The 25,189-nt window shown below is 41.0% G+C and overlaps 1 protein-coding gene across 1 annotated transcript in view; it reads left to right on the forward strand.

The window, feature by feature from the left end:
- Window positions 1-25,189, forward strand: part of Sim1 (SIM bHLH transcription factor 1) — an 85,090-nt gene that overhangs the window by 5,409 nt on the left and 54,492 nt on the right. Inside the window, exons 2-8 of the mRNA XM_028773630.1 lie at window positions 3,495-3,577; window positions 6,640-6,729; window positions 7,205-7,313; window positions 7,446-7,531; window positions 8,104-8,303; window positions 8,520-8,626; window positions 9,202-9,349. Of these exons, the coding sequence (XP_028629463.1) occupies window positions 3,495-3,577; window positions 6,640-6,729; window positions 7,205-7,313; window positions 7,446-7,531; window positions 8,104-8,303; window positions 8,520-8,626; window positions 9,202-9,349 (823 nt within the window). The remainder of the gene's footprint in view (window positions 1-3,494; window positions 3,578-6,639; window positions 6,730-7,204; window positions 7,314-7,445; window positions 7,532-8,103; window positions 8,304-8,519; window positions 8,627-9,201; window positions 9,350-25,189) is intronic.

The raw sequence follows: 25,189 nt of genomic DNA on the forward strand, positions 1-25,189 counted from the left end.
TGGGACAATTCCTAGCGCTAGCAGTGACACTGCTGCGCCTCGTTGTTGGACAAAGTGCTCTGTTCTGAAACTGCACCAGGAGTTGGTCCGACGCAGAACACCCATTCCTCTTTCCCCAGAGAGCTCCGCTGTTGACCCGCGACAAACCAGAACCCAAAGGCTGCTTGATGTCACAGCCCCAGGAATGCCAGGGCAGGACTTTCAGCCCTGGCACACACTCGTGGTATTTGGGGTTTTGGGTTTTCTTCTTCATGCACTCCGCCTAAGTAGCAACCACTAGCCTCTGGGGACCTGAAGTTAGAAGGATGTGGAAGGGCTTGTATCACCCCTGTCCTCGGTTGTAGAAGGGTCACAGGAAACCTTCCTATTGCCTCAGAGACACACTAAGCGTTGTGGGGAGGACTCATTTTTATGGAGACGCCGTGCTAATAAGGGAGGAAAGAAAGAAGGGGCCACTACAACAAGCTCTTCTCTCTCTGGCCAGCAAAGGAGGCGGCGATGCCTGGCCTGTAATCTGTATTTTGTCAAGGGCATGAAATTCATTCGAAGAAAAAGCCCGATCAATTTATTTTTGCTGCCTGCAATAACACAGCTGGATGATGCTTTGAGCGCGCGCTAGACTGGGGCTCATCATTCATTCACCAAGAACGGGCCTAAATGGTGCCTGTGGGATTAGGTCAATTTTAGTGGATCTACTTCGCCTCATTTGGTTACTAATTGGTTTCTTGTTTTATAAATCGAAATCTCATTTTCAGGAAATTACAAAACCCGCGCAGTCAGTCCATTGAGGTAATCCTTGGGTCAGGGGGTATTTAAATGGAAATGGCTCAACCGTGCACCAAGGGTAAAGCAACAGTGAAACTTGCTTGGGTTTTCACATGAAATGTGAGCTAGCCCTTTAGATTCATAATAGATACACCCCTTCTAATACTACTTATGTAAATATGATAAACCAGATTTTAAGGAAAGTGAGGGGCCTGAGAGAAGCAAAATGTATCTGCTGAGGTTAATGTAGCATATCTTGGAAATCTTCCAAAATAGATTATGTTTTCCTTTGTCTTCAGCCACTTTAGCTGGGGAAAATCCTTTTGTCTGAAACCTGATTTAGTTATCGCCTCCCTCACAGAGAGCCTTTTCTCCTTTGCAAAACCCTGTTCCCTCTGCCTCACCGAGTTACAAGGGAATCTTTAGATCTTGTTCTCACTGTAATCCCGCCGCAAAAGGAGCTGGTTCCTCCTCATTTTAAACAGACAATCAAAGGATTTGCGAATTTTCTGCGGTAGGTCAAGTGCAGAAACGAAATCTCAGCTTCCCCCTTTCCAACTGAAACTGGGTGCTGGGGAGCTTCACGGAAGGAAAGAGGTGAGAGAGGGTCCTTGGCAGCACTTTAAGACTTTGGAAAATGGGACCCTTAATCTGGTTTGGGGAGGTGTCCTCCACATTTTGGAGGGTGAGCGAGATCCACCGGTAGAGCTGGGCAGTCAGTTCCTCATAAAACATTAACCTAGACTCAACCGTGTGACAAGATTCCTCTGCCCACAAAAGGGAACGCAGACTTTGTGAAAACAAGTTTCCTCCCAGGTGTGAGAGGGGCGCAGAGCAGGGATATGGACTCCCCTGTTAGCTCACACCGGCTCTCTCACCGGCTCTGGCTGCTTATTAACCTGTGGGCAAGTCTTGTTTTCCCTTGTAGGCGCATGCTAATGAGGGCACAACCCGACAAAGCAAAGCAGGCGTCGGGAGTTCTTAGGCAGGATCTTTTTACACGCCCCCGTCAACCTCCAACCCTGCGACCCCACCCACTGATTTGGTGGCGGCTTCAGGCGACCCTCAAATTTTTATATTAAAAATGTTTGTTTGCCTAAAAACGCAGGTTTCGGAAGCTTGAGGGGCTACTAGGACTAGTCCCAGACAACTACAGCCTCAGATCTCTAGAGGACCAGCGGGAATGTCCTGCCCTCTGATCCCAAGAAGCTTCTGGTTTCCTGGGCTCTGCAGGGCCCAAGGCCGACGCCAACCAAGACCTCGGCAATCTCTGCAAGGTCCTTTCTCTTTTCCTTAGTGTGGCCAACTCGGCTACTTCTGGATTGGAAATTCAGGAGGATGAGTTGGGAGGGGAGAAAAGGAGGCGGCAACAGGAAGGGGTGCGTATAGGTGGCTGAGACCCGACCCTTCAGTACTTACTGGTTCACCGGGATAACTGGGACCAGAATCACAGAGTCACTGGGGAGGGGAGCTGGGAGTGCTGGGGCATCGGGAAGGATCATGCGGCGCTATAAAGGGAGGGGCAGTCGTAGGAGTGGAGCCGCTGTATTTGCAGAGCGGTGCGGAAATCGTTAGATTTATTTAGGTGTGCAAACACCCAGAAAGACCCCATTTGAGCCTAAGGGGCGCTAACTGTTAGTCGTTGTCAGGGTTTTTCAAATCACTTGCTTAGGAACCAAGCCCTAGCTAACACCTTCAAAAATCTAACCGAATGTTTTATTGTGGAAAAAATCTTTTCCCTATATTACAAATCCAGCATGTTTGTCATGCTGTATGTTTCAGAGTATTTGTTCTTAACGAAATAGGTCACCTTTAAAATCAGCTACATCTTGTTTGTGATGTAAAAACGAAAGATTTAGCTAGTGTAGTAATTTTATCAGCAACAGTTAAAAAAAGATAGCCATAAATAATTTAACATGCCTTTGCGCTTTTCGGGGTCATTTTTACTTCTTTCTTGATACAGGTAGTAGACCGTATTATATATAACTATATAAGGAATATTACATAAATATTTCTTAAGGCATACTTAGAAAAAGTTTGTGCCAGAGGCTTGAAAGGTTAACGTGCCAAGACAAAGAGAAAGAAAGGCCTGGCTTTGTTGCTAGATGGTACTAGAGTAGAAAATAAATCCGATTCTCTGGGTCCAGAATAGAGCGAAAATAGCCAAAAAAAAAAAAAAAAAAGTCCTTAGAGTTCTTTTGGGAGGGAGACACGGGTGTGGGATAAGGCCTGGGCTCCTAGGGAAAAGTAAAAGAGAGGATTGACGAGGGATTAAGCAGGAAGTTAACCACAAACGGGTTTCTCCAAAAATATTCAGGTCAGGTTGGGAGAAACCGATGTCTAGAAAGGCCCGCAGCCAATCAGAAAGGCTGCCAGGGACTGAACCTATGCGGCCGGTAGTGGCCTCGGGTTTTTTTTTTTTTTTTTTTGGGGGGGGGTGACAGTTGCGTTGATAAAGTTTGAGGAATCTTTCGGTTTGCTTAAAAGGACGAGGATGAAAACTTGGGATAAGAAATAACCCGGTCCCGAGCTAAACAGAACAGGAACCCACTCAAAGATAGCGCTGGGATTGCTACTAGAATTTTCAGGCAAGAGCTACCCAGCTGACCCAGTCCCTTAGTAGATCAGATCCAGAAAGTGGTGATGATAACCCACGCTGCTCAGGCTCTCCAGCCCCCGACTGCCTACAGGGCCCGGGTTATGTCGCTAAAGTTTGTGTGTTTCCACAGGGCTTGGCGAGGCGTGGGGCCACACCAGTCGAACCAGCCCGTTAGACAACGTTGGTCGGGAACTCGGCTCTCATCTACTCCAGGTACAGACACAAGACTCTTGGCCGCCCGGGTACTATCCGGGCTTTTCAGGGGGAAACAAAACACAGCTGAGGGGGCATCCCAATAGTTCTCCTTAAATCTGAGCTCTTAATCTAGCTGGATGAGCCAGTGGTGCCTGTTTCTCGAGGCTGAAAGCGAGGCAATGTGACAACGAAGACGTTGAGTTTGCAAATCAGTCTGGGAAGGCCCCAGCGGGGCTCTGTCCAGAGGAGGGGGTTCCGTTTGTCGCTTTTCAGCTAAGAAAACTGAAATGCTCTGCGCCAGGTCTGGGAGGCAGGGCTCGGGAAGCATCTGAAATGAAGAATTTGCAAAAGAAATAACCAGAATCTGCAGTAAATGCCCTCAGTGCTTTAAGCCGACGCATTCCAGATCCAGCTGCGGTCTGCAACTCATTTCGTCTCTTCTCGGTAGTTCTCAGTCATCCTCCCTTTGCCAGCGCTCCTCACTTTAGGCTGGTCCAAGCTCTGTGCAAGTCCAACACACACACACACACACACACACACACACACACACACACACACACAAACACACACGCTGAGTTTAAACACTATGAGGTGACCATTACTTTGTTATTTGTAGTACACAGGGGTTTTAACTGCCCATTGGCCACTTAAGTCCCAGAACAAATATTTTAAATAATAACTCCCAGTGGCAGTTTTAGGTGTGACACTTGTCTTCCACCCTGCATCCTCTATTATTATCAGGTCCACTGGGGTCTTCTAGAGTGGTATCCTGGAACTATGAACCCTAGGGGAACCAGGCAGCAGGAAGCTTCCCATTGCTATTTTTCCTCTTTCTCCTAGATACCAAATAGACTTTAGTTTTACTGAACAAAGAGAGAGCTTCTGTGAATGTTTCCCCACTGATATGGCCTCCACTTTGAATTTATCTAGAAAAACCCATGGTTCTCTTCACTGTAACATTTTTCCTCAGAATATGTACCTGGGTCTCCCGTGCCATCTCTCCTTGTTCCTGTTATGTTTTTCCTAGCAGTGTGAGCAGGGAAACAGCTTTTGACCTTTATGCGTGTCCTGCTTTTTTGCTCCCTTCACTAAGCTTCTGGCAGTTCTTCCTTAAAGCTCTGAAGTTCAGGGATTCTGCACTCCCCTCTCCATTGGCCCCACTTCCCTATAATCTGATTTTCCATCACTGGGCTCCACACAGGCTCCACATATCAAGGTTTTACCTGAATTTGTTCAACCAACAGACACTGGAAGATCAATTGTGTGCCTCACAAAAAGCCGTGCCCTCTTGATAATCCCAGTCTTAGATGTGTCCATTTTTAAGTGGTGCTGTGGCCATTTCAGACATTACAGAGAAAAACAAGATAGGGAATTAGAGAATGCTCAGCAGCAAAAGTGTCTTTTGGGCAAAGATCAGAAGGAGGTGACACTGATGGCAACTCTCTACTTGGTCTCACGTTTCTACAATAACATAATCTTCTCACTTTATCTTTTCTTCTTTCCTCTCTCTCTCTCTCTCTCTCTCTCTCTCTCTCTCTCTCTCTCTCTCTCTTTAAACTTTACACTATTGGCTGTGGTGTGTTTTGAATAAAGTCCCAACTTTGTTTCTTCTCTCATAGCTCCAAAGCCTCTGGAAGGATCCAACTAGCACTTGTCACCTGTACTGTTCAGCTTCTATGATCCCAGCTGGTCTCCAGTCTACCTCCTGGGCTCCTAACTTTTGTTTCCTATTGCCAACTAGACATATTTAGGACACGAATGTATTACCTCCCTTTCCTGACTTCTATTTATACAACATCTGGATTTTCAACTGGAGAGATGACAGGGACTCACAACAAAATCTTAATTTCTCAAAGTTTTCAGCCTTGGTTAATGGTACTGTCTTCTGCTTAATTTCTTTACGGAAACCAGGAAATCATCCTCACTTTTTTCTGTCTGCCAGCAAATTAGTCTAAAATTTGGATTCAGTATCATCATTAAATTAGACTCTCCCCTTTCTTAGACCTGATTTTACTGTGTGTGACATGGGTTCCTCATCCTGACTCCTTTAGGTCATTCTGCTAGGAAAAGGGAACATAAAAATATTTTATTCTCTTGGTTAGAACATCATTTGGGATCACAATGTCTGCAGGAACAATTGCAGGGTCTCATTGACATTCCAACCTCTAAAACTCCACTAAGTAAGTACTTAGGTAGCCCTATGGCAGACCAGTCTCACCAGTTCTTAACACACCAAATCAACCCACCCCCTCAGTCCTTGACTTCATTGCATCATTTCCTCTGCTTGAGATGTCTAAAGACCGTCTTCAAGGGTCTGCTGAAGCTCCAAAGTGAGGCCTCTGTAACGCTGAGCTTCTGGCTCACGTGCCTGTTTACACTATCTTCTTAGTTGTGTGGTCAATACATTAATTTATGTTCCCTGAGAGCAGTCTGAGTTATCTTAGGTCTCCATGGCCTTATTCACAGAGATGAGGGGGCAGGGACAGTCTAAGAAGTTTCTTTACAAAGAGCCTGCCAGCTAGATGCATCTGTGTAAACATATACAAACGTACACACTGTAACACTACTTTACAGACCGGCTGCGCAGAAAAGCCTCTCATCTCCTAAATCCCCCCTCTTCTGACTTTTTCCAGAGTGTCTTCACCAGCTTGCTTCTGTCTATATCTTCAAATTGCCAGTTCTCCCATGTCAACCAGTGTCTGTTGCTCTGGATCTCCTCAGTGCTGATCACTGCCACTATGGAACCCTTCAATACTGACACAGGTTCTTAAAGAAACCACTGTCCTCAGGGCTGAACCTGTTTCCTGTTGAAAGTTGAAATTCAACTCTGATACCCAAAGCTTTTTTGTGCATCTGCCACAGATTTCTTTTTCCATTTCAGGGCATTAGCCTTGTCCATAGCCTCACTCTGAACTGTCAGTGTGCTGAATACTTACAGACCTCGGAGGTTCAAAGGAGGAGACCCTTGTGTTTGTTCTCTGTCCGGCTTCTGGACAGTCTGTCACAGTCTCTTCTTTCTGAACTGACTGTTCTCCTTCCTTCATTTCTTCAGATCTCTCATTCTGTTTCTGCCTCCCCAGACTCTAGATGGTTTCATCTTCGTGGTGGCCCCAGATGGCAAGATCATGTACATTTCAGAGACAGCTTCAGTTCACCTGGGCCTTTCTCAGGTAGGTGAGTGGTTCACCAGTCCGGCCTGTAATTCACAGCTGGTATTGTGGGGGAGGGCTTCCCCAATCATTTTATATCCGCATTTGGGCACGGAAAACATCTTAGGCGACAGACAGGATGACTCAATAGCTCCACTCCTGGACTACCCTCATCCTTTAGCATATATTGCAGACTCAAACAATCACAACATTTTGGAATTCTTACTATAAGGCAGACATGGTGGGAGGAGTTTACACTTTTAAGTTGTTTTACCAGACCTTACAAGGGATGGGACTGTAATGATCATGGCTCTCATCGCTACTGATATTTATGATTATTTTTCAGGTAAGGAAGCTGAGAGACAGATAAGATACACCAGGCAGCAAGTAACTGAGCCTGTTCCTTCTTTATGGTCCCACTGACGCCTTGATCCAAGTTTTTAGCTTCTCTCAGGGGCATTGTACCACTAAGACAGTGACACTCTCCTCTTTACAGGTAGAGCTGACTGGGAACAGCATCTATGAATATATCCACCCGGCTGATCATGATGAGATGACAGCAGTGCTGACAGCCCATCAACCTTACCACTCTCACTTTGTACAGGGTAAGGCAGACAGGCCTTAAGCTTCTGCTCATGCCCGTCAGCTTGGGGATTTTCCCTGATTTAGCTTTCACTGGGACTGTTGCTTGGGGGCTGCCCCTCTCTCCTCCTGAGCCTTCCTCTTCTTTCTCACAGAGTACGAGATCGAACGCTCCTTCTTTCTAAGGATGAAGTGTGTTTTGGCCAAGCGGAATGCTGGCCTCACCTGCGGTGGCTACAAGGTGTGTGGTACAGATTGAAAGTGGTGGCCAGGCAGGACTAGGCTTCTGGGGCAGGAATGGTTAGTTTCTGGCTCAGGGATCACACTTGTGTGTCCAGGACTTTGTAACGAGGCCCTCAAAGCTTCACTATTGGTCTTTAAATTTTGTGGGAACCTGGGGGACACTTAAAAGACTAAGTCTCTGCAGGGTCAGGAAACTAGGCTGCTTTAGAGAAGAGGAGCTTTACAGTTCAAAAACTGTAAAGTTTTTGGCGCCTCAGTCATTTGGCTCCCATGGAAGTTAAGAACCAAAGCCTTAGCTGTAAGCTGGGTTTCTCTAGTTGAAAGCCAACATCACTGGAGAGCAGGATCTCTACCCAGATTCACCTGTGCTAGTTTGGTTGAAACCACCCACTTGTTTCTCTGCCTTTCTTTCTTTACAAGTTCCCACATGACTTCACCTTGGCTGTGCAGTCACTTTTTGGGGAAGAAAAACCTAAGCTTTTGTGGCCAAGTGGAATCTTACCTGTTTCAACTCCTCTGCTTCATTTAGGGAGTGGTTCCCAATCTCTTGCCCCTCCCCCTCCAATGCAGGTCATTCACTGTAGCGGCTACCTGAAGATCCGCCAGTACAGCCTGGATATGTCTCCCTTTGATGGGTGCTACCAAAATGTAGGCTTGGTGGCTGTGGGTCACTCCCTGCCTCCGAGCGCTGTTACAGAGATCAAACTACACAGCAACATGTTCATGTTCCGAGCCAGTCTGGACATGAAGCTTATTTTCCTGGACTCCAGGTGAGTAGGAAGTTGAGAAGGAGATTCTGAACAATGGCAGCACTAAACAATTGCAGCATTTGGTGAGGGACGACTGTCGTTTGATCTGAGTAGCCCATTTTGCGGGTGGGATATCTAATCAGGTTTGGAGAAATGGGGGCAGGAACCTAGCCAGGTAAAGGGTGATGGAAAGTCCTGCATTCATCCCTAGGGTGTTTCCCCCCCCCCCCCATCCAGGGTGGCAGAGCTGACTGGGTATGAACCTCAGGACTTGATTGAGAAGACCCTGTACCATCATGTGCATGGCTGTGACACCTTCCACCTACGCTGTGCACACCATTTACGTAAGGTCCCACTCTACTCTCAACAGAGCAGCATGGTGGTGGTGGTGGTGGGGAGTCCAAGCAGATTGCTGATAGTTCTCTCTAGAGGGGTAAGAGGCAGTAGCAGTACAGAGATTCTGAAAAGGATGGCTATGTCCGTCTGGTACTTCTGACTTAATGGAACTGCTAATACTAATGGAGACAGGGGCAATGGGGGTGTTCCCCTAGTGCGGTTTTATTCTTCACCTGCAAACATCACTGTTTAAACAACCCAGACTAAGTTTCTCACCTGGCTTTTATCTCCCAGGGCGGAGAATTTGGGGCTGGGTTTCTGCAGTAGGAAAAGCCAGTCTGGGAAAACCCTTAACTTTTAGCGTTTTCCCCCTTGCTGGTGAAGACAATTAGCATATAATAGGTATCTGTTTGTGGGGCTCCGCACTCAGAGTAACCAGTCAATCGATTGGGATTTTGCCTGTTATCTCTCCCACCTGCGTTGGCGCTGTTATTACAGCACAGAATGGGTTTGCACTCAAACCACCCAGCATATGGGACATGTCTGGACAAGCAGTTCATCATCATCTGCCTCTATCTTTCAGTGTTGGTGAAGGGACAAGTGACCACCAAGTATTACAGGTTCTTGGCGAAGCACGGTGGCTGGGTCTGGGTGCAGAGTTACGCCACCATCGTACACAACAGCCGCTCCTCCAGGCCGCACTGCATCGTCAGCGTCAACTACGTCCTCACGTGAGTGCAATAAGTGCCGGCTTGGGACTACCTTCTCTGACAGAGAGCCTGTGGTTTTTTGAGTGCATGTGCAGGCTCCAATTTGATGCTGGTTGTTCTGCACAGCCGCAGGTCAAAGACTTTGAAGTCCCCCTTCGTTGTTTTCTAGGAAAAGATTTAGGAGCCCTCTCCAACTCCCCCCCCCCACCCCCCACCCCCCGTACTGTCCATATTTGCTTTCTTTTTTTCTCTTAACCTTTCCAAGCGAACCCTGTATTAAACAAAATTTAATGCGACAGAAAGAAAAGAGAGGGAGAGAGGAAAGGATCCGACGTACGGAGCCATTTACTGTTAACAAACTGGACATCTGTTTCACTTTTTCAGATCTGGGGTTTGAAGTTCTTAATTTTAAACAGAGTCTCCAATCAAAGTTAGAATTCCGAAAGAGTATTTTTTCCTCTTGAACCACAAAGGGGGCCTGAGTGACCAAGAAAGTCTAATTTTAACTCCTAGAAAGTAAAGGCTATGGGTTAAGCTACAAGAATTTGTGAGTGCGTCTTCACTGGATCTGCGGGGTGTGTGACAGACAGGGCAGCTGCTGCAGCTGCTGCAGCTGCATTGGATCCTTGTTCTTTCCTGAATCATGCTTTGCAGCTGATCACGTGGTCTACTATGTGCCTGTTGAAGAAAGCATATTCTGTACAGTGTTTGTAAAAGTCATGTTGCATAGGGCTGAATTTTTTATAAAGAAATCTTTTGTGTGTACAGTTTATTTATTTTTTTAAAGGAGGTGAAAACTTGTGACTTTATGGGCTCTCAGAAATTCTTTACTTTGGAAGCACTGACAGAGCAGACAGACTCTTAGCAGAAATGCTATCTTGACATTAGGAAGTTGGCTAAAGGATGCTCTTTGGAATGGAATAGAGTTGACATGATGAGGCTTGGATTCGTTCCATATTGCTTTAAATTGTCAAATAAAAATATAGTTGCTGGAAATATACTTCGCAATAACACTCAGAACTTTGTTTAAGAAGAAAATCTAATTCAGCAGGCTAAGCAAATTTGGTTTACGTAAGGACTGCTTATCTAAGAATAATAGATGAAAAAAGAATAATAGTTGGCTACCTAGCATATTTTAATTGTTCACGTTTTAGTAAACCATGTTAGAAGCAATATTTGATGTTTGTAATAGCAAAATGGTAGTTTATTTTAATACAGTGTAAAAACATACCATTATTTTGGGTATCATGAAACAAACCATCTATCTAATGGCCACAGTTTTTCATATTATTAAAATAAACAAGAAATTGGCAAGACATAATTTATAAGATGACTTGTGAAACAGAAGTAGCAGAGGATGAAATTGGCTTACCATGGAAAAGAAAAATACCATTTTAAAGAAAGTGCTTTGTATGTCTGAGACATCACAAGCATTTTATGTAACTTCTGTTCTCTGGTTGTGCCTGTGGCTGGTACTTATTCTTTATCCAGCAGCAGGGTATATAGTCACACATAGCTGTATAAAAGATCCGAATGTAAGTTCTACCTCCTAATGGGTAAACCTAATTTGTTAGCAGCTGTTTTGAAATGTTCTGTTTTGTTTCCAGTGGGTAAGTGTTCTCTTTTCTCCTGTTGTCTATGTCATTCTTTTTTTTTTTTTTAAAGATTTATTTATTTAATTATATATGAATACACTGTAGCTGTCTTCAGACACACCAGAAGAGGGCATCAAATCTCATTACAGATGGTTGTGAGCCACCATGTGGTTGCTGGGATTTGAACTCAGGACCTCTGGAAGTACAGTCAGTGCTCTTAACCACTGAGCCATCTCTCCAGCCCGTCTATGTCATTCTTTACATACTTCTTGGGAGCTGTAGAATTAGACCCTCAAATTTCCATCTGATTAAAAGGATGTAATAAGCATAAACACATGATTTATGGAAGGAAAACTAGGGTGGCACACATTTGCTGAACATTTTTTTCCACCTCAACTGAAAATAGAAGGGAGCACACAGAAGTGTATATGTACAGGCATCCATGATGGAAAGCTGAAGTCGGTTACTCCCTCCCCCTTCTTTAATGAGTCTTAGCTCCAATTACTTGTATAAAAATCCTCAGAACAATTTTTATTGCTGTAAATAGGGAAACTGCTTCGGATGAAATGCCATCAGTTGGCTCTCTGTGTGTTGACAGAATTTCCATAACGAACAGGTTGCTATTTGTTTGATGTGTAGAACACACATCTGGCTGGAAGTTACTAATTTATATCGTCTTAGCAGATTAAACAGATAGCTATTGGTTCTTTATGATAGTAGTGAATCATCACATTTGCTCTTAGGGCTACTTCTCCATGCAACCAGAGACTGGTAAAGTGAATCCTTTCCAAATACACTACCTCAAAGTGCCCTTAAACACTAAGTAAGCTCCGAGATAACTTGACACTCCAGATGTTTTCCAAATGTAAACATTTATATAGTGTACACTTTGAAGTGATTTTCATGACATGAAAGTAGAGGGAAATTTTAAGTAACTAATGATCAAATGAGAATGTGATATTTTAGTGAAAGCTACGTTCATGAGAAGTTTCTTTTTCTAATTTCCTGATGACAAATGTATTGTTAAAATATACTTAGGAAAATAAGTCACTATTATTGAATAAAATCACCAATGAACAGAAGTTTCCCTAACCTCACTTTAATAATCACCTACGATAGTGCTTGTAGGAAAGGGTGGATGATTTTAGAAAAGGTATTGTATACCTTCTGCCTTACTGGCTTCTATATGAACACTCTATTTTGCAGATCTGTAGAGAAAGATGAGAAGACACCATAGTTACAAATATTTTTGGTTTCTTCAGTGCCTGATGTTCAATGGAACAATAATGTTTTCCTAGCAACACTCCATGATAAAAGCAAACCACGACTAGTTTGTGATTTTTATAAGACATGCATAACCTGAAAGAGTTCTCTGCCACATAAAAACCTTATATAATGACTGCTCAGAGCTTTAAAATGTGTGTTAAGTTCTAGAAATACCCTGATCTTAGTATTAGGAGGATAGATAAATTGAGAAAGTAACCAGCTACAGTGACTGCTGAGGAGAGGCCTGAGAGTGTAAAGTACAAAAGGTAGTACAATGTATGAAGACTTGAATCTAGAATTCATATGTACTTCAGTTTAATTGGTAGTAGTAATTATTCATAGCTAGTTCAGATGGAAAACATTAGTATTTAATTCGAGGAAAATTGAGAATGTGAAACACCCAATAAACTATGAAAAGTAATTTAAAGGAAAATGGAAAATTCTGGTTCTCTTTATAATTACAGACTTTGTATATTTTAAAATTCAAAAATACTGTTCTACTTTTAAGATAAATCTTAAAGTATCACAACATTTTTTTCCAGACTTAAATGTTGAAAGAGTAGTACATTGTTGACACTTGTCCATCTTCTCTTGTGTTTCTCTACGACTGTATGCAGTTGATTTTTTAGGTATTCATTTCCTACTAAATAATCTCAAATACAGTTATGGACATTGTGGTTATTACATCCTTATGTGTCCTACATAGCTACTGTACCACCTATGGTGGCCCATTTTTAGGATTCAGAATTACTGTCTATTGAAGCTAGCAAAAGTATTAGTATTAGTTTATGTGTGCCATTAAAATCAGTCTATACCACTAATAATTTTCAAGTGTTCATTGATAGATGACCTTCGCAAAGCTTATAGAGAGGCAGTACTTTCAGTGTTTTGTAATGCCTTCTGTGGCCCCAAAGGATAGAATATTTTAAACACAATTTCTTGTAAGAATTATAGACTAATACTCTTCTGATATTATGTTTGGAAAATAAAAGAAAAATTTGATTTTGAATATCTGATAGATTTAATATTTTCAGCATACTCCTTTTTTGCTGATAAAGAGGTTTTCCTGCTTGTTTAATAAATTTAAAATTTAGAACATCATTTTTAGTGGAAATTTCAAGTAGTGTTGTTGAGTAATTTATAGATCCTATAGAAGGAAGTAGTTTCCACTTATAGATCCTATAGAAGGAAGTAGTTTTCAACATAAAAACTTCAATCTCTTCTACTAAAAACAACAAATGGAGGGAATCCAGATTAGTGGCTATCTAGTAAACATCCCTTAGAGTTAGTAGAAAAGTTGGCTAAGGCTGAAGGAGAGATACTTCACCTCAGAGAAAAATGTGCTCCATGTTGTTGTTAACGTTTGATCCCAAGCTTCTTGTTCTTGTTTGCACACTGTTCTTAGCTAAATATTGTGAGAAGCCTCATAATTTTCATAATTAAAAAGGATTTTAAAATATTAACATATCTAGTGAGTAGAAAACTTTATATATCCTTTCATTTAACCAGCAAATGTTTAAAAAACTCTCAAATTCATTTGTTCTTTCAGATAGTTCAGAGGTATTGAATTAATTTCAGTGTTAAGATTTAAATTTGTTTATATTTTTTTAAGGGCCAGTGATATTCTTCTTGTTAATACAATTTGGGAAATAACTTTTCAAACTTGGTAAACAATACAATTTTCAAAAGTTGCTCCTCTTTTATGTTGCCAGATGAAGAAAGACGTTTGCTGACTTATTGACCTACAGTAAATATTAAAGAGTTTCCTCTTATGCCTCAGATTTGTGGAGTAAATTTAACCTTTTTGATGATTCAAAATAGTAATCATACACTCATGTATATCCATAAAATAGATTCCATCCTTAATTGTATTTAATATCTATCACAATAATTTTGAACATATAATTTGTTCAGAGATGATTCTTTATGAACTTTAATAATCAGAGAAACAGATTGAAGGCACATTGGTATTAATAGTAATTTATAACTACCAAAATATTCTATTAAAAAGAAGACCTAAGAAAGCACCAGAGCTGTGAGATTTAGTCATCCTTTTATGTACACAGCACTACTATTCACTGTAATCTTAACCTTCAAAAAATATAACCTTCTATTATACCTTAATTAAAATTAGCTTTTTTGTTGTGGTTGAGTATTTTTTCTTTTATTGTTGTTGTTGTTTTGTTTTACTCCTGAGACAGGGTTTCTTTGTGCACCCCTGGCTGTCCTAGAACTTGATCTGTAAACCAAGCTGTCTTTGAACTTAGAGATCTGCCTACTTCTGCCTCCCGAGTGCTGGGATGAATGGGTGCAGTACCATACCCAGCTATTTGATTTTTAACCTTTCAAAGGTCTTCCTGAGTAGCCCTCAAACACGCAATATGTCTATTTCAACTTTCTGAATGTTGGAATATCAATGTGATCCTAGCCATATTTGCTCTGAATTCATCTTTTTTAAACTTGAAAATTTAGTGTATTCTAAAGTAACAAACGCTAAATACGTATTTCTAAGTGTCATCTTAGTTGCTGGATTTGTTTCTTGAGAGTTCTAAGTAGTGGTTGGATCAGAGATCTCACTTCTCATTTCCAGAGTGAGGAAACTGAGACTCAAATATGGTAAGTGATGGAGCTAGAAATTTATTAATTTTTAAAACTATTATTACTATTATATTATCATGCACCATGCACATGCAGTACTCTTGGGGGCCAGAAGAGGGCATTGCTTTCTCTGGGACTGGAGTTACAGCAGCTTGTGAACTTCTTTCTGAGTGTTGGGAATCACACTCAGTTCCTCTGGAAGAACAGCTATGACATCGCTCCAACCCTCAAAAACCAAGAATTAAAAAACAAACAAACAAACAAACAAACAAACCAACCAGTTCTCATTCTTTGACAATTTCTTTGATCATATTCATCCTCATTTCCCCAACCCCCCCACCAAGTCTACCTTCTCTCCTTTCACTTCCCTATCTTCCAAATATAGAGGTTTTATTTACTGTTAAAAATATAACAACAAAAACAAAAACAAAAACAAACCAAAAAAACCCTTTGAGCCCAATTTGTGTTACCCATCTGTCACACTCCTAAAGAAAACTGACTGTTCCTCTTGCAGCAGCATATTCTATTAAAGGAGCCAGTAGCTCCTAAACTAGTGATAGGATTAGATGCTTACCTCCCTCCACACAAGCTGGGGTTTTGTCTGGCTTGAGCTTGTGCAGTTCCTGTGCATGCTGTCACAACTGTCATGAGTTCGTATGTAGAAACGCCTGGTTGTGTTTGGAAAACATTAAGTTATTCACCATCTTTGGCTCTTGACAATCTTTCAGTCCAATTTTCTGTAAAGATCTCCTAGACTTCTGGGGAGGGGTATGAGATGTATGTCCCACTTAGGGTTGAATGCTCTACAATCTTAGAATTTCTGTGTTAACCATCACCTACTACAAGACAAGGGTTGAAAGATGCTCTGACCTGTGGGCGGAGCAATAAGTAATGAGGAGTCATTTTAAGAGTAAGCCTATTTAGCAGAATAATATTACTAGTTTTTTCCTTAGGGCTTATGACTTATTTTACCACAGGTCCTTAGCTTCTATAACAGTGACAGATATGAGTTCCATCTTTTGGAGTAAACCACAGATTCGATTAGAAAGTATTTGGTTATTCCCATAACATTTGTGCCACAACTGCACTAGTTGGAGTATCTTATCAGACCAGTCATTATTGTAGCCTTCAGAGCTCTTAGCTAGGTGAGCTGTCTATTACCTCAAATGTTCATTCTTTTTCTTTGTGATGATACTGCTAAAAATCTTATCTTAAAGAGATTTTGACATGTCAAATGCATTGTTGTTAACTGTAACTATCCTATCATGTAACTGGATATCACAATTTATTATTCCTATCTAATTATAACCTTATGCTTATAGAATAATCTGTCCTTATTCCTTTTTTTCACCTGAAACTAGAATTAAAGGGTCTGTGTCAGTGACAGCATCTGTACTGGCTGGGTTTGTGTGTCAACGTGACACAAGCTAGAGTTATCACAGAAAAAGGAGCCTCCCCTGAGGAAATGCCTCCATGAGATCCAGCTGTAAGGCATTTTCTCAATTAGTGATAGAGTGGGAGGGCCCAGACCATTGTGGATAGTGCCATCCCTGGGCTGGTAGTCTTAGGTTCTCTGAGAAAGCAAGCTGAGCAAGCCAGGGGAAACAATCTAGAAACCAGCACCCCTTCAAGGCCTCTACATCAGCTCCTGCCTCCAAATTCCTGCCCTGTATGAGTTCCTGTCCTGACTTCCTTTGGTGATGAACAGCAATGTGGAAGTGTGAACTGAAAAAACCATTTCCTCCCCAACTTGCTTCTTGATCATGGTGTTTTGTGCAGGAATGCAAACCCTGACTAAGACAGCATACTACCTTTCTCTATATAAGGATGAAGGTTGAGTTGGTTTAAGGGAGAAAAGGTCAGAGGGGGAGAGTTGAGTTTAAGTGAGGAAGGCCTGTGGGGGTCAGCCCATCCAACTTCAAAATAGGATTTAATGTGAATTTATGATGGAAAATTAAAAGGCTGCCTTGGCATCACTTTTTCAGAACTGTCTGTTCAGATATTAATATTTTGCTTCTAAAGCATAGTGATGATATTTTATCAGAGATATTTAATTAACAACATATAGTTTTCCCTTTAAGCCTTATTAAAGATAGGATATTATTGTAATAATGTAGGTCCAATATTTTTCTGATTTCTTGCATCTCACTTGATTATAGATATGTTATTGCTGTTACTCATTTCATTTCTACTACTGGATTTTATATTTATGTTTTTGTAAAAACAAAAGCTTTAAATCAGATGTTAGAGAATTGGTAAAACAAACCATCCTGTTTATCAGATTTTACACAAATTACCTTTTGTGTTTGGGCATTTCCAGATTTTGTGTGTGTGTGTGTGTGTGTGTGTGTGTGTGTGTGGTGTGTGGTGTTCCCATTTCTTCCTTTGAGAGGAATAAAGATGATTTAGTGACAGCAGTTGTCCATTGTGGTCTCCTACTTCTAAGCCTTCCTTCAGTTTCTGTGCTATCCTCTGATCTCTTGGAACTGCCCCTGTTTCCTCCTTTCCTTCTGAGTTCACTCCTCCCATTATTGCTGCTATGATGTAAAGGATGTAGACAGACAGGCTCTTCCCCTTCTTTCTGGATGATGACTACTCTGTTATCTAGGTGATGTCCAGCCTCACCTCTCCTCTGCCTTTCTTGTCTTTTGACAGGAAGGGGTTCTGATCTTTGAGTAATATAATAGGAAATCATAGACCATTGCCTTATTTGGAGGCTAAGACATGCAAAAGTGGTTCAAAAATCAAAAGGATCTTTATTGTAACTATAGGAAAGCATGGCTTTGAGTGTGATACAAGTCTGCAGTCATAGCTATCTCAGAAGCCCAGGCAGGAACAAGTTCAAGGCCTCTCTTGGCTACAGGATGAATTCAAGTTCAGCCCTTATAATTTAGAGATAATTTTTGAGATAATCTTATCACAAAATAAAATCCATCCCAGTAGTATAGTGCTTGCCTAGTATGTCTGAGGCCCAGGTTCAACACTCAGTGTGTGGCTATGCAGGCATACCTTAATAATTTACTAAAAGTCACTACTGCTCTTCTTAGTGTTCTCTCTGTATTTTTTCCCATTGGCTTATGATATTTGATGTCTTTCCAGATAAGCAGGTGGTGATAGAAAATTCACTGGGTTAAAGTGCTGTCTGTGTTTATGTTATTATACAAAGATAGCTTGGCTAGGGTTTAAATGAAATGTGGAAATTCCTGGTGAATACCCATAATGAAGAACCTGTACATTTTGTTTTGGTTGAAGGAGTAGCCACCCTTTTCCCTTTCCTGTGTTTTGTACATTCCAAGGTCCAAGAATCTGGAAAGGAAAGGGATTGTTTATGGTGATGGCAAAGCTGAGAGCGATGAGAGGGGACTTATTTTTGTAGGACACTGACATTGTTTAGGGTCTGTCTGGCCTAATAATTTGTGTATTTATAAACTTCTCCATTCTACACAGTTCCCTATGAAGGTTGTGCTCCATGTGTGTGATTTCCACCATTCCTTTAGGCTCACCAGTTGTTGCTGTTGCCTTCATGTACTCTACAGACAGGAGAGATACTTGCTTGGGGGGAGGGAAGCCAGAATTTATTCAATGCCCCCTTTGTGCCAAGATGTACCTGATAGAGGTTACTTTCCCAGAGAAAAAGAACATTTAGAGGAGTGGAGCTTTAACTAGGTAATTGGGGCCAGTGCCTTGTTAGTAACTATAACTCACTGATGTTAGTTACTATAATCTCAAGTGCATAAAACATTTGCCTATTTGATAGTATTCAGTGGGGCTTTTGTCCTTGTTTGTTCTCCATGGCCTGTGTACAACTACATGTGAAACAAAATTCTGAGCATCACTCAAGCTCACGAAGTCCGTAGTTGACTTAGCCAAACAGAAGAGACCCATCAGTCTGAGATGGAGCTAGGCACACTTGCACTGTTTGCCGAGGGCACAGAGTGTACGGGAACTCAAGGTGAGAGTGGAGCTCCAGGGAAAGGGAAGGAAACAGGGTTGGAAGGTTAAAGGATTGGAAATAGGGTTAGGCTCTTTTGACCTGGGCCAGTAACTTGCAGCATAGCTTTTTTTCTCAGTAAGTACTTGGAAACAAGATGCAAACTGACTGTTTTACTGCTATTGCTGGAAGTGAGGTTTTCTACCATTCTTTGCTCTGAACAGCTTTCTGAAGCTAGACCTTAGCAATCAGAATTGGAAGCTGTTCTCAAAGATCTTGTTTTTCCAAAATTATTGGCGATACACCTTCAACATGGATTTAATAATAATTTTTTGGACCTATGAACAGAAAATAGGTTTGAATGTCTGGGATATCAGTATTCTAAATCGATGTAAATATTGTTGAGAAGGATGTGTAGTACTACCATGTATAGTAGTTTCATATTGAAATTACTCGTCAGAAAGAAAATGTGAGGACAGGAAAGTACAAGGTCGGTGTGTGACTTGATCTGGATTTGCAGGGCTGCATTTGCCTCTTTAATTCTGTTTTGATGAGAATGATGGTGCAGTCTAACCCCTAGGATTCTTATTAGGATGTTTCAAACCCTGGAAATTCCTGACAAGGCATTTGAAAACTGTGTTATAAAATGAGCTATCATTACTTATTATCTATCATACAAGATAGCACAGTAGCCAAGAGTCTAGTGATTATTCCCAGTGCTGCCACTCACTAGCTCTGTGAGCTGGCAAATTGCTCAACTCTACTGTTTGCATTTTTAATATGTAAAATGTGGGCAATTTACCTTCTAGAGTCATTCTGACTATTAAATGAAATAATGTGTGCACATATTGGCACTGTACTTGATTCAAAGTAACAATGAGAAAGTGTCTATTAGTAGGGTGTTTAGTATTTTTTTTAGCACACTAATAAGTCAAAAACAAATACCTATGAGTCTCTGGTCTTTGAAAGAAGAGAGCATGAGTTTTAGGAAGGCAGGAGTTTTCTTTTTTTTTTGGTTTTTCGAGACAGGGTTTCTCTGTATAGCCCTGGCTGTCCTGGAACTCACTCTGTAGACCAGGCTGGCCTCGAACTCAGAAATCCGCCTGCCTCTGGCTCCCAAGTGCTGGGATTAAAGGCATGCGCCACCACTGCCCGGCCGGCAGGAGTTTTCTTAAGAATAATAGATCAGTAGTCATTTTGATTCATTGTTAGATCCTTCAGCTGTTTAGAAGTCTTTATAAATGACAAATTATAAAATATTATAAAAGATTTACTGAGCATCTGGTATATGACAGATGCTGATGCCAAGTCTGAAGGACACAAAAATGAGTGGCAAATGTCTTTAGGGGTTGGATTTGGAGAGGAAAAGTACAAGTCCAGGCATGTGATTTTGCCTAACTTCCTTATAGGCCTGCTGCCAATGAAGTGGTTTTCTGCAAAGAAAGAACCAAAGTGCCAGGTTGGTTCATCCCTGGTGAGCACCTCAGATGCCCAACCAGGTGATGGGGAGGAAGAAGAGGTAGTGCTAGAGGCAGTGCTAGGAGTTGGGCCTATTTGGAGATGTTTTTTGTCCCCCTGGCCCCCCAAATGATTTCTCTCTGTCTCTCCTGTGTGTGTGTGTGTGTGTGTGTGTGTGTGTGTGTGTGAGAGAGAGAGAGAGAGAGAGAGAGAGAGAGAGAGAGAGAGAGAGAGAGGAGACATTTAAAATTCCAAATTGCCACAAACACCCTGGTGACAACCTAGGGAGTTCAGTCCTAATTCTCACAGGGGTATTGTGACCCATTTGTATCTCATTACTTTGGGGAAAAAAAGCCACTGCATCTGAGTTGATTTTAGTCCTTCTGGACCATTAAGTTGATTTTTATTCTGTTTTAAGTGGAATTTCTCACTATTTTTGTGGTTGATACCTGTTAGGATTATTAATCACAGTGAATTTTTACATTGAAAAATCACTCTAGATTATCTTTGTAGATTTGTTGCATTTTCAGAATACTATCAATTATTAGAGGTAGTTCCTGTAATTGTTTTTCACTTTTCTTTATTTTTACCCCTCTTTTTTGGACAGGATCTTTCTAAGTAGGCCTGCCTGTGCTGGAACTTGCTCTGTAGAACATGCTGCTGCTCTCCAAACTTAGAGCTGCTTGCCTCTGCTTCCAGAGGGCTGAGATTAAAGGCATGTGTCTTCATGCTTATCTGGTTTCTGTAATATTTTAAAAATTATTGTCTTTATAAGGGATGTTTCCTAGGCTATGCTTCTGTCTCTGAGAAAATGTTAACTGCCATGCTCACGAAGATTGAGAAGAAAAATGGACTTCTATTGGAGTCCATGGCTGATGCAAGGGGCTCAGTGAGGTCAGCTGACTCAGTCAGTGCCTTACAGCAGATATGGAAGCAGTATACTGCCCTAGACCCTGAACTGCATTGGATAGCATTTTGGTACACTTTAAAAAAAAAAACAGTGATGTATTAGTGTGAGCAAAACGAAGATACTATTTCTGTATTTAAAAGCCCAACATTGGCTTTTTATGAAATAACTGGTGATATCTTGCAGATATTTCACCAAGATCTATAGAATTATTCCTTCTTTTTAATTTAGGATCTCTACAAAGTGAGTTATTTGGACATAATTTGTGTGATCTTGGATCTAGTCAGCTCCATTCAATACAATTACACCCCAGACCCATTCCAATTACCCCTTTAACCAACTTAAACTTCAAAAGTAATGATTTTTTTTTAAAAATAGCGGTTGATAAATGTCTCCCATTGAATATCATTTTATTTAGAACATCTAAAATTTATCAGGATTCAATGGTAGCTGCTATCTTTGCCAGAAGGATATTTTTCTTTTGATTGAATGTAAAATGGATAGAGCCCTCAAAAGGTTCTTTCTTAGGGATTTCTTGTTCAAACAGAATTTGTTGTATCCACATCAGTAAAGCTGTGCTAATACAGACTGCTGGCCAGATCTTAGAAATAGCCTCATTATACTGAACTGGATATAATAATGGTATCCATTAAGGTAGGAATCTCTCAGTGTTTGTACTTTTAAACCCAAATCCCTTGCCACTTTTTTACATTCCATCAACAATAGCATCATTCTCTGGTAATGTATCCTCAGACAGTGTGGCTCTCCTGAGCACTGCCAGCTAGAATCTGTGGCTTTCTGTGTTCAGGGGTTTGTGGTTTGCTACTATTCAGTTAGTTTACTCTCTGAGTTTGTGGTGACTATAAGGTGTTCTGGTGACTGAAGGGTAAAAACCCAGGATATTTACTTCCTTCAGCTAACCATGTAGTTACTATTGCTGTCAAAATATGTGGCAGGTAAAGAACTTCTCTCCCCCCCCCAATCTAAATCTAATGATTCAACCTTCATTTTAAAAATTCCAAGCTATTAGGAAACTCATAATGTTGGAAGTCACAGCATTTAGCTTATTGTGGAAATCACAGTCCTGCCAAAATGAAACATTGATTATGTTGTTATGTTGTATTTGGATTCTGGACTCTACGGGAGTCAGGAATGCTAGAAAGAATGAGGCACATAAAGGTAAGAGTGGAGAGGGAGTTGATTTTACTCCTTCAGTTAGAGTATGCAATGCACTAGCAGAACGTGGAAAAGTGTTCTATTGTCAAAGCTAGTTGAAAACTAGGGGAACACAGGGCATTTTACAATTTAATTTCTTTTCTGCTAGTGTGTTTTCTCAGTTGGGTCAATAGGAATTTTATTATGGAAAGATTTCTGTTCTGAGGGATTAATTTCTGTTGTGATAATTAAGGCAATGATATGGATGTTTTAGACTGAAGTTCTATCTAAGGCAAGCTGGGGATGATATAAATACTCAGTAAATATTTTCCCCGTGTCTGCTGCATGCCAAGCTCTATGGTAGGTCTGGGTGTGACAAAGAATGACAGAATGGCTTTTACTCATAATTTAGAAACTTTGAAGACTCAAGTTTCTAAGTGTCTGTTATAGATAGACCAGAGGAAGCTTGTAGAAATATTAGATACAGTGTGATAAGAGGAGAGAAATAAAGAACAGCTAAGGTTTCAGTCTGAGTACCATGGGCCATGTGGGATAAAGCAGTTTCTCAGGCAGTAGCAGCAAACATAGTTGTGTGTTGTGTGTTGGGGGTTTCTAACTTGGAGGTGCCTGGAAAAGTCAAATAACTAGTACTGGTAGAGTGGAAAGGTCTTATAAGTGACTGGAGATCATCCAGGTATGGAATGTAAGGTCAGAATGGAACAAGATCACCAATGACTAGATGACATCAGAGAAGAGAAGTTCCTTGGAGACAGAGCAGGAGCTTTGCAGAAAAGCAGCTTGTGTGGAAACAAAGAATCATGTTTTGAGAAAGAATCCCAGAGCTCCTTTCTTGGGTACTGGTTTTTCATCTTTCTGCAGTCTCCTTTCACCTGGTTGCTTCTCTTTCTTTCTTTCTTTCTTTCTTTCTTTCTTTCTTTCTTTCTTTCTCTCTCTCTCTCTCTCTCTTTCTTTCTTTCTTTTAAATTAATTAATTAATTTATATTTTTTCTTCTTTATTGGATATTTTATTTACGTTTCAGATGTTATCCCCTTTCCCCATTTCCCCCCCACAGAAACCCCTATCCCATTCCCCCTCCTCCTGCGTCTATGATTATGTGCCCCCACCCACTACCCACTTCTACCTCCCTGCCCTCGAATTCTTTCACACTAGGGGATCCAGTTTTCACAGGACTAACAATCTCCTCTCCCACCTGTGCCGACAAGGCCATCCTCCCCTACATATACATCAAGAGCCATGGGTCCCTCCCTATGTGCTCCCAGGCTGGTGGTTTAGACCCTGGGAGCTCTGGTTGGTTGGTCTTCTCATGGGGCTGCAAACCCTTTCAGCTCCTTCAGTCCTTTCTCTAACTCCTCCATTGAGAACCCCATGGTTAGCTGTGAGTATCCGCTACCTGATTGCTTTCTTTTCTTTTTTTTAATCCCAGATAGCAACTGTTCTGGTTTTCAGAGTATTCGCTCCGTCTCCTAGCATCAGCACCACTGGGGAACAAGTCAAAATGCACATTTCTAGATGCATCCTAACCTGTAAATAGATGAAAAAAGGTGGAGTCCAGGAGGTTGGTTTTGAACAAATCACTTAGGTGCTTTCTGAGGAATGCTGAAAGTTTGGAGGCTGTTGTGTCCAGAGGAGTCGTTACAAGCTGGATCAAACTGGGGCAAATATCTAAGGCTAAAGAAATAAATGTAACTTTAGCTACTTCTGAAACAAATATTGCCAGGGAAGCCTCTCAAATCTTATAAATTATAACAATAGTCAGCTACCTATTTATCTATTGATGGCTGCATATTTTGTGTAACATTGTAATGGCTGTCTTCAACTAGACAAAATGAAAACAAGTCATTTCAGTGGGCAGCTCAAATTTTCTACCAATGAGTGAAACCTTTATTTAACACAAGATCCTGGCCAGACAATTTAAAATGATGCCTGAGGCACACATTTGATAAATTATGAATTTTATTCATAAAATACATCTCAAATTTATTTTAGCTGTTTAAATAATGGAGCTTAATGTATATTTAGTCAAGCATTATAGTAGTAAGGGCTTAAGGAGATTAGAAATAAATGAATCCAATTAAAGAACATGTCTCTGAGATTTGATGTGTCATCGACAGGAGTGAACTGTTTGCACAGCTACTGTAAAGAAATCATTAATGATTAACTATCTAGAAGAGGGTTAATCAAGAATAAATGTCATAAAAGAATGACATACTTTAAAATATTTAAGTAAAACAAACAACAACTTGTGCATCATAGCACAATACATCATGCCATCATTTCTACTGTCTTTCCTGGAAAGTACAAAGTTTGAGGCTTTGTAATACATAAATTCCAGTTTTGTAATATACAGAGCAGGGAGGACTTTCCAACAGTGCCATGCATTTGGCTTCTTGGTTCTCTTCACATGACGTTGTGGCAGTAGAATTTGGGGACCCTTTTGACTTGAATATGGAATCATGCTTCTGACAGTGATGGGAAGATTATATAGTCTTTTGACTAGACGTATTTTTTTTTCTTTCCTGGAGTCAAAAATCGTTGTACTACTTTTATGTGCTCTTCTAGAGGATATTTTTAGAGTTTAGAACTAGATGAGAAAAGGTTCTATTAGAATAGAAACTAAGCTAAATATAAAAGGTTAGGTGATAGGAATTATTAACCCAAACAAAATAACTCTCACTTCAAAGGGAATAAGATATAGTTTATTCTGGAGCCAAACTCGAGTGGCCATGACTCAGAAATACAGATTCAGATTGCCCAAAATTCTGCATTCCAGTATAGTAACAATTCCATGAAGTCTTACAGTAAGAGAACAAAGAGATACTTTTCAAATACATGTGGTAGGCAAATTGCAGTAAACCAGGGGAATCTCAGCTATAGACCATAATTCTTACCTTTATAGGCTTTTGGTTGGTGGAAACTAGGGTCTGTTTGT

This window comes from Grammomys surdaster, unplaced genomic scaffold (genome assembly GCF_004785775.1).
Source record: "Grammomys surdaster isolate TR1022 unplaced genomic scaffold, NIH_TR_1.0 232, whole genome shotgun sequence".
Taxonomy (NCBI): domain Eukaryota; kingdom Metazoa; phylum Chordata; class Mammalia; order Rodentia; family Muridae; genus Grammomys; species Grammomys surdaster.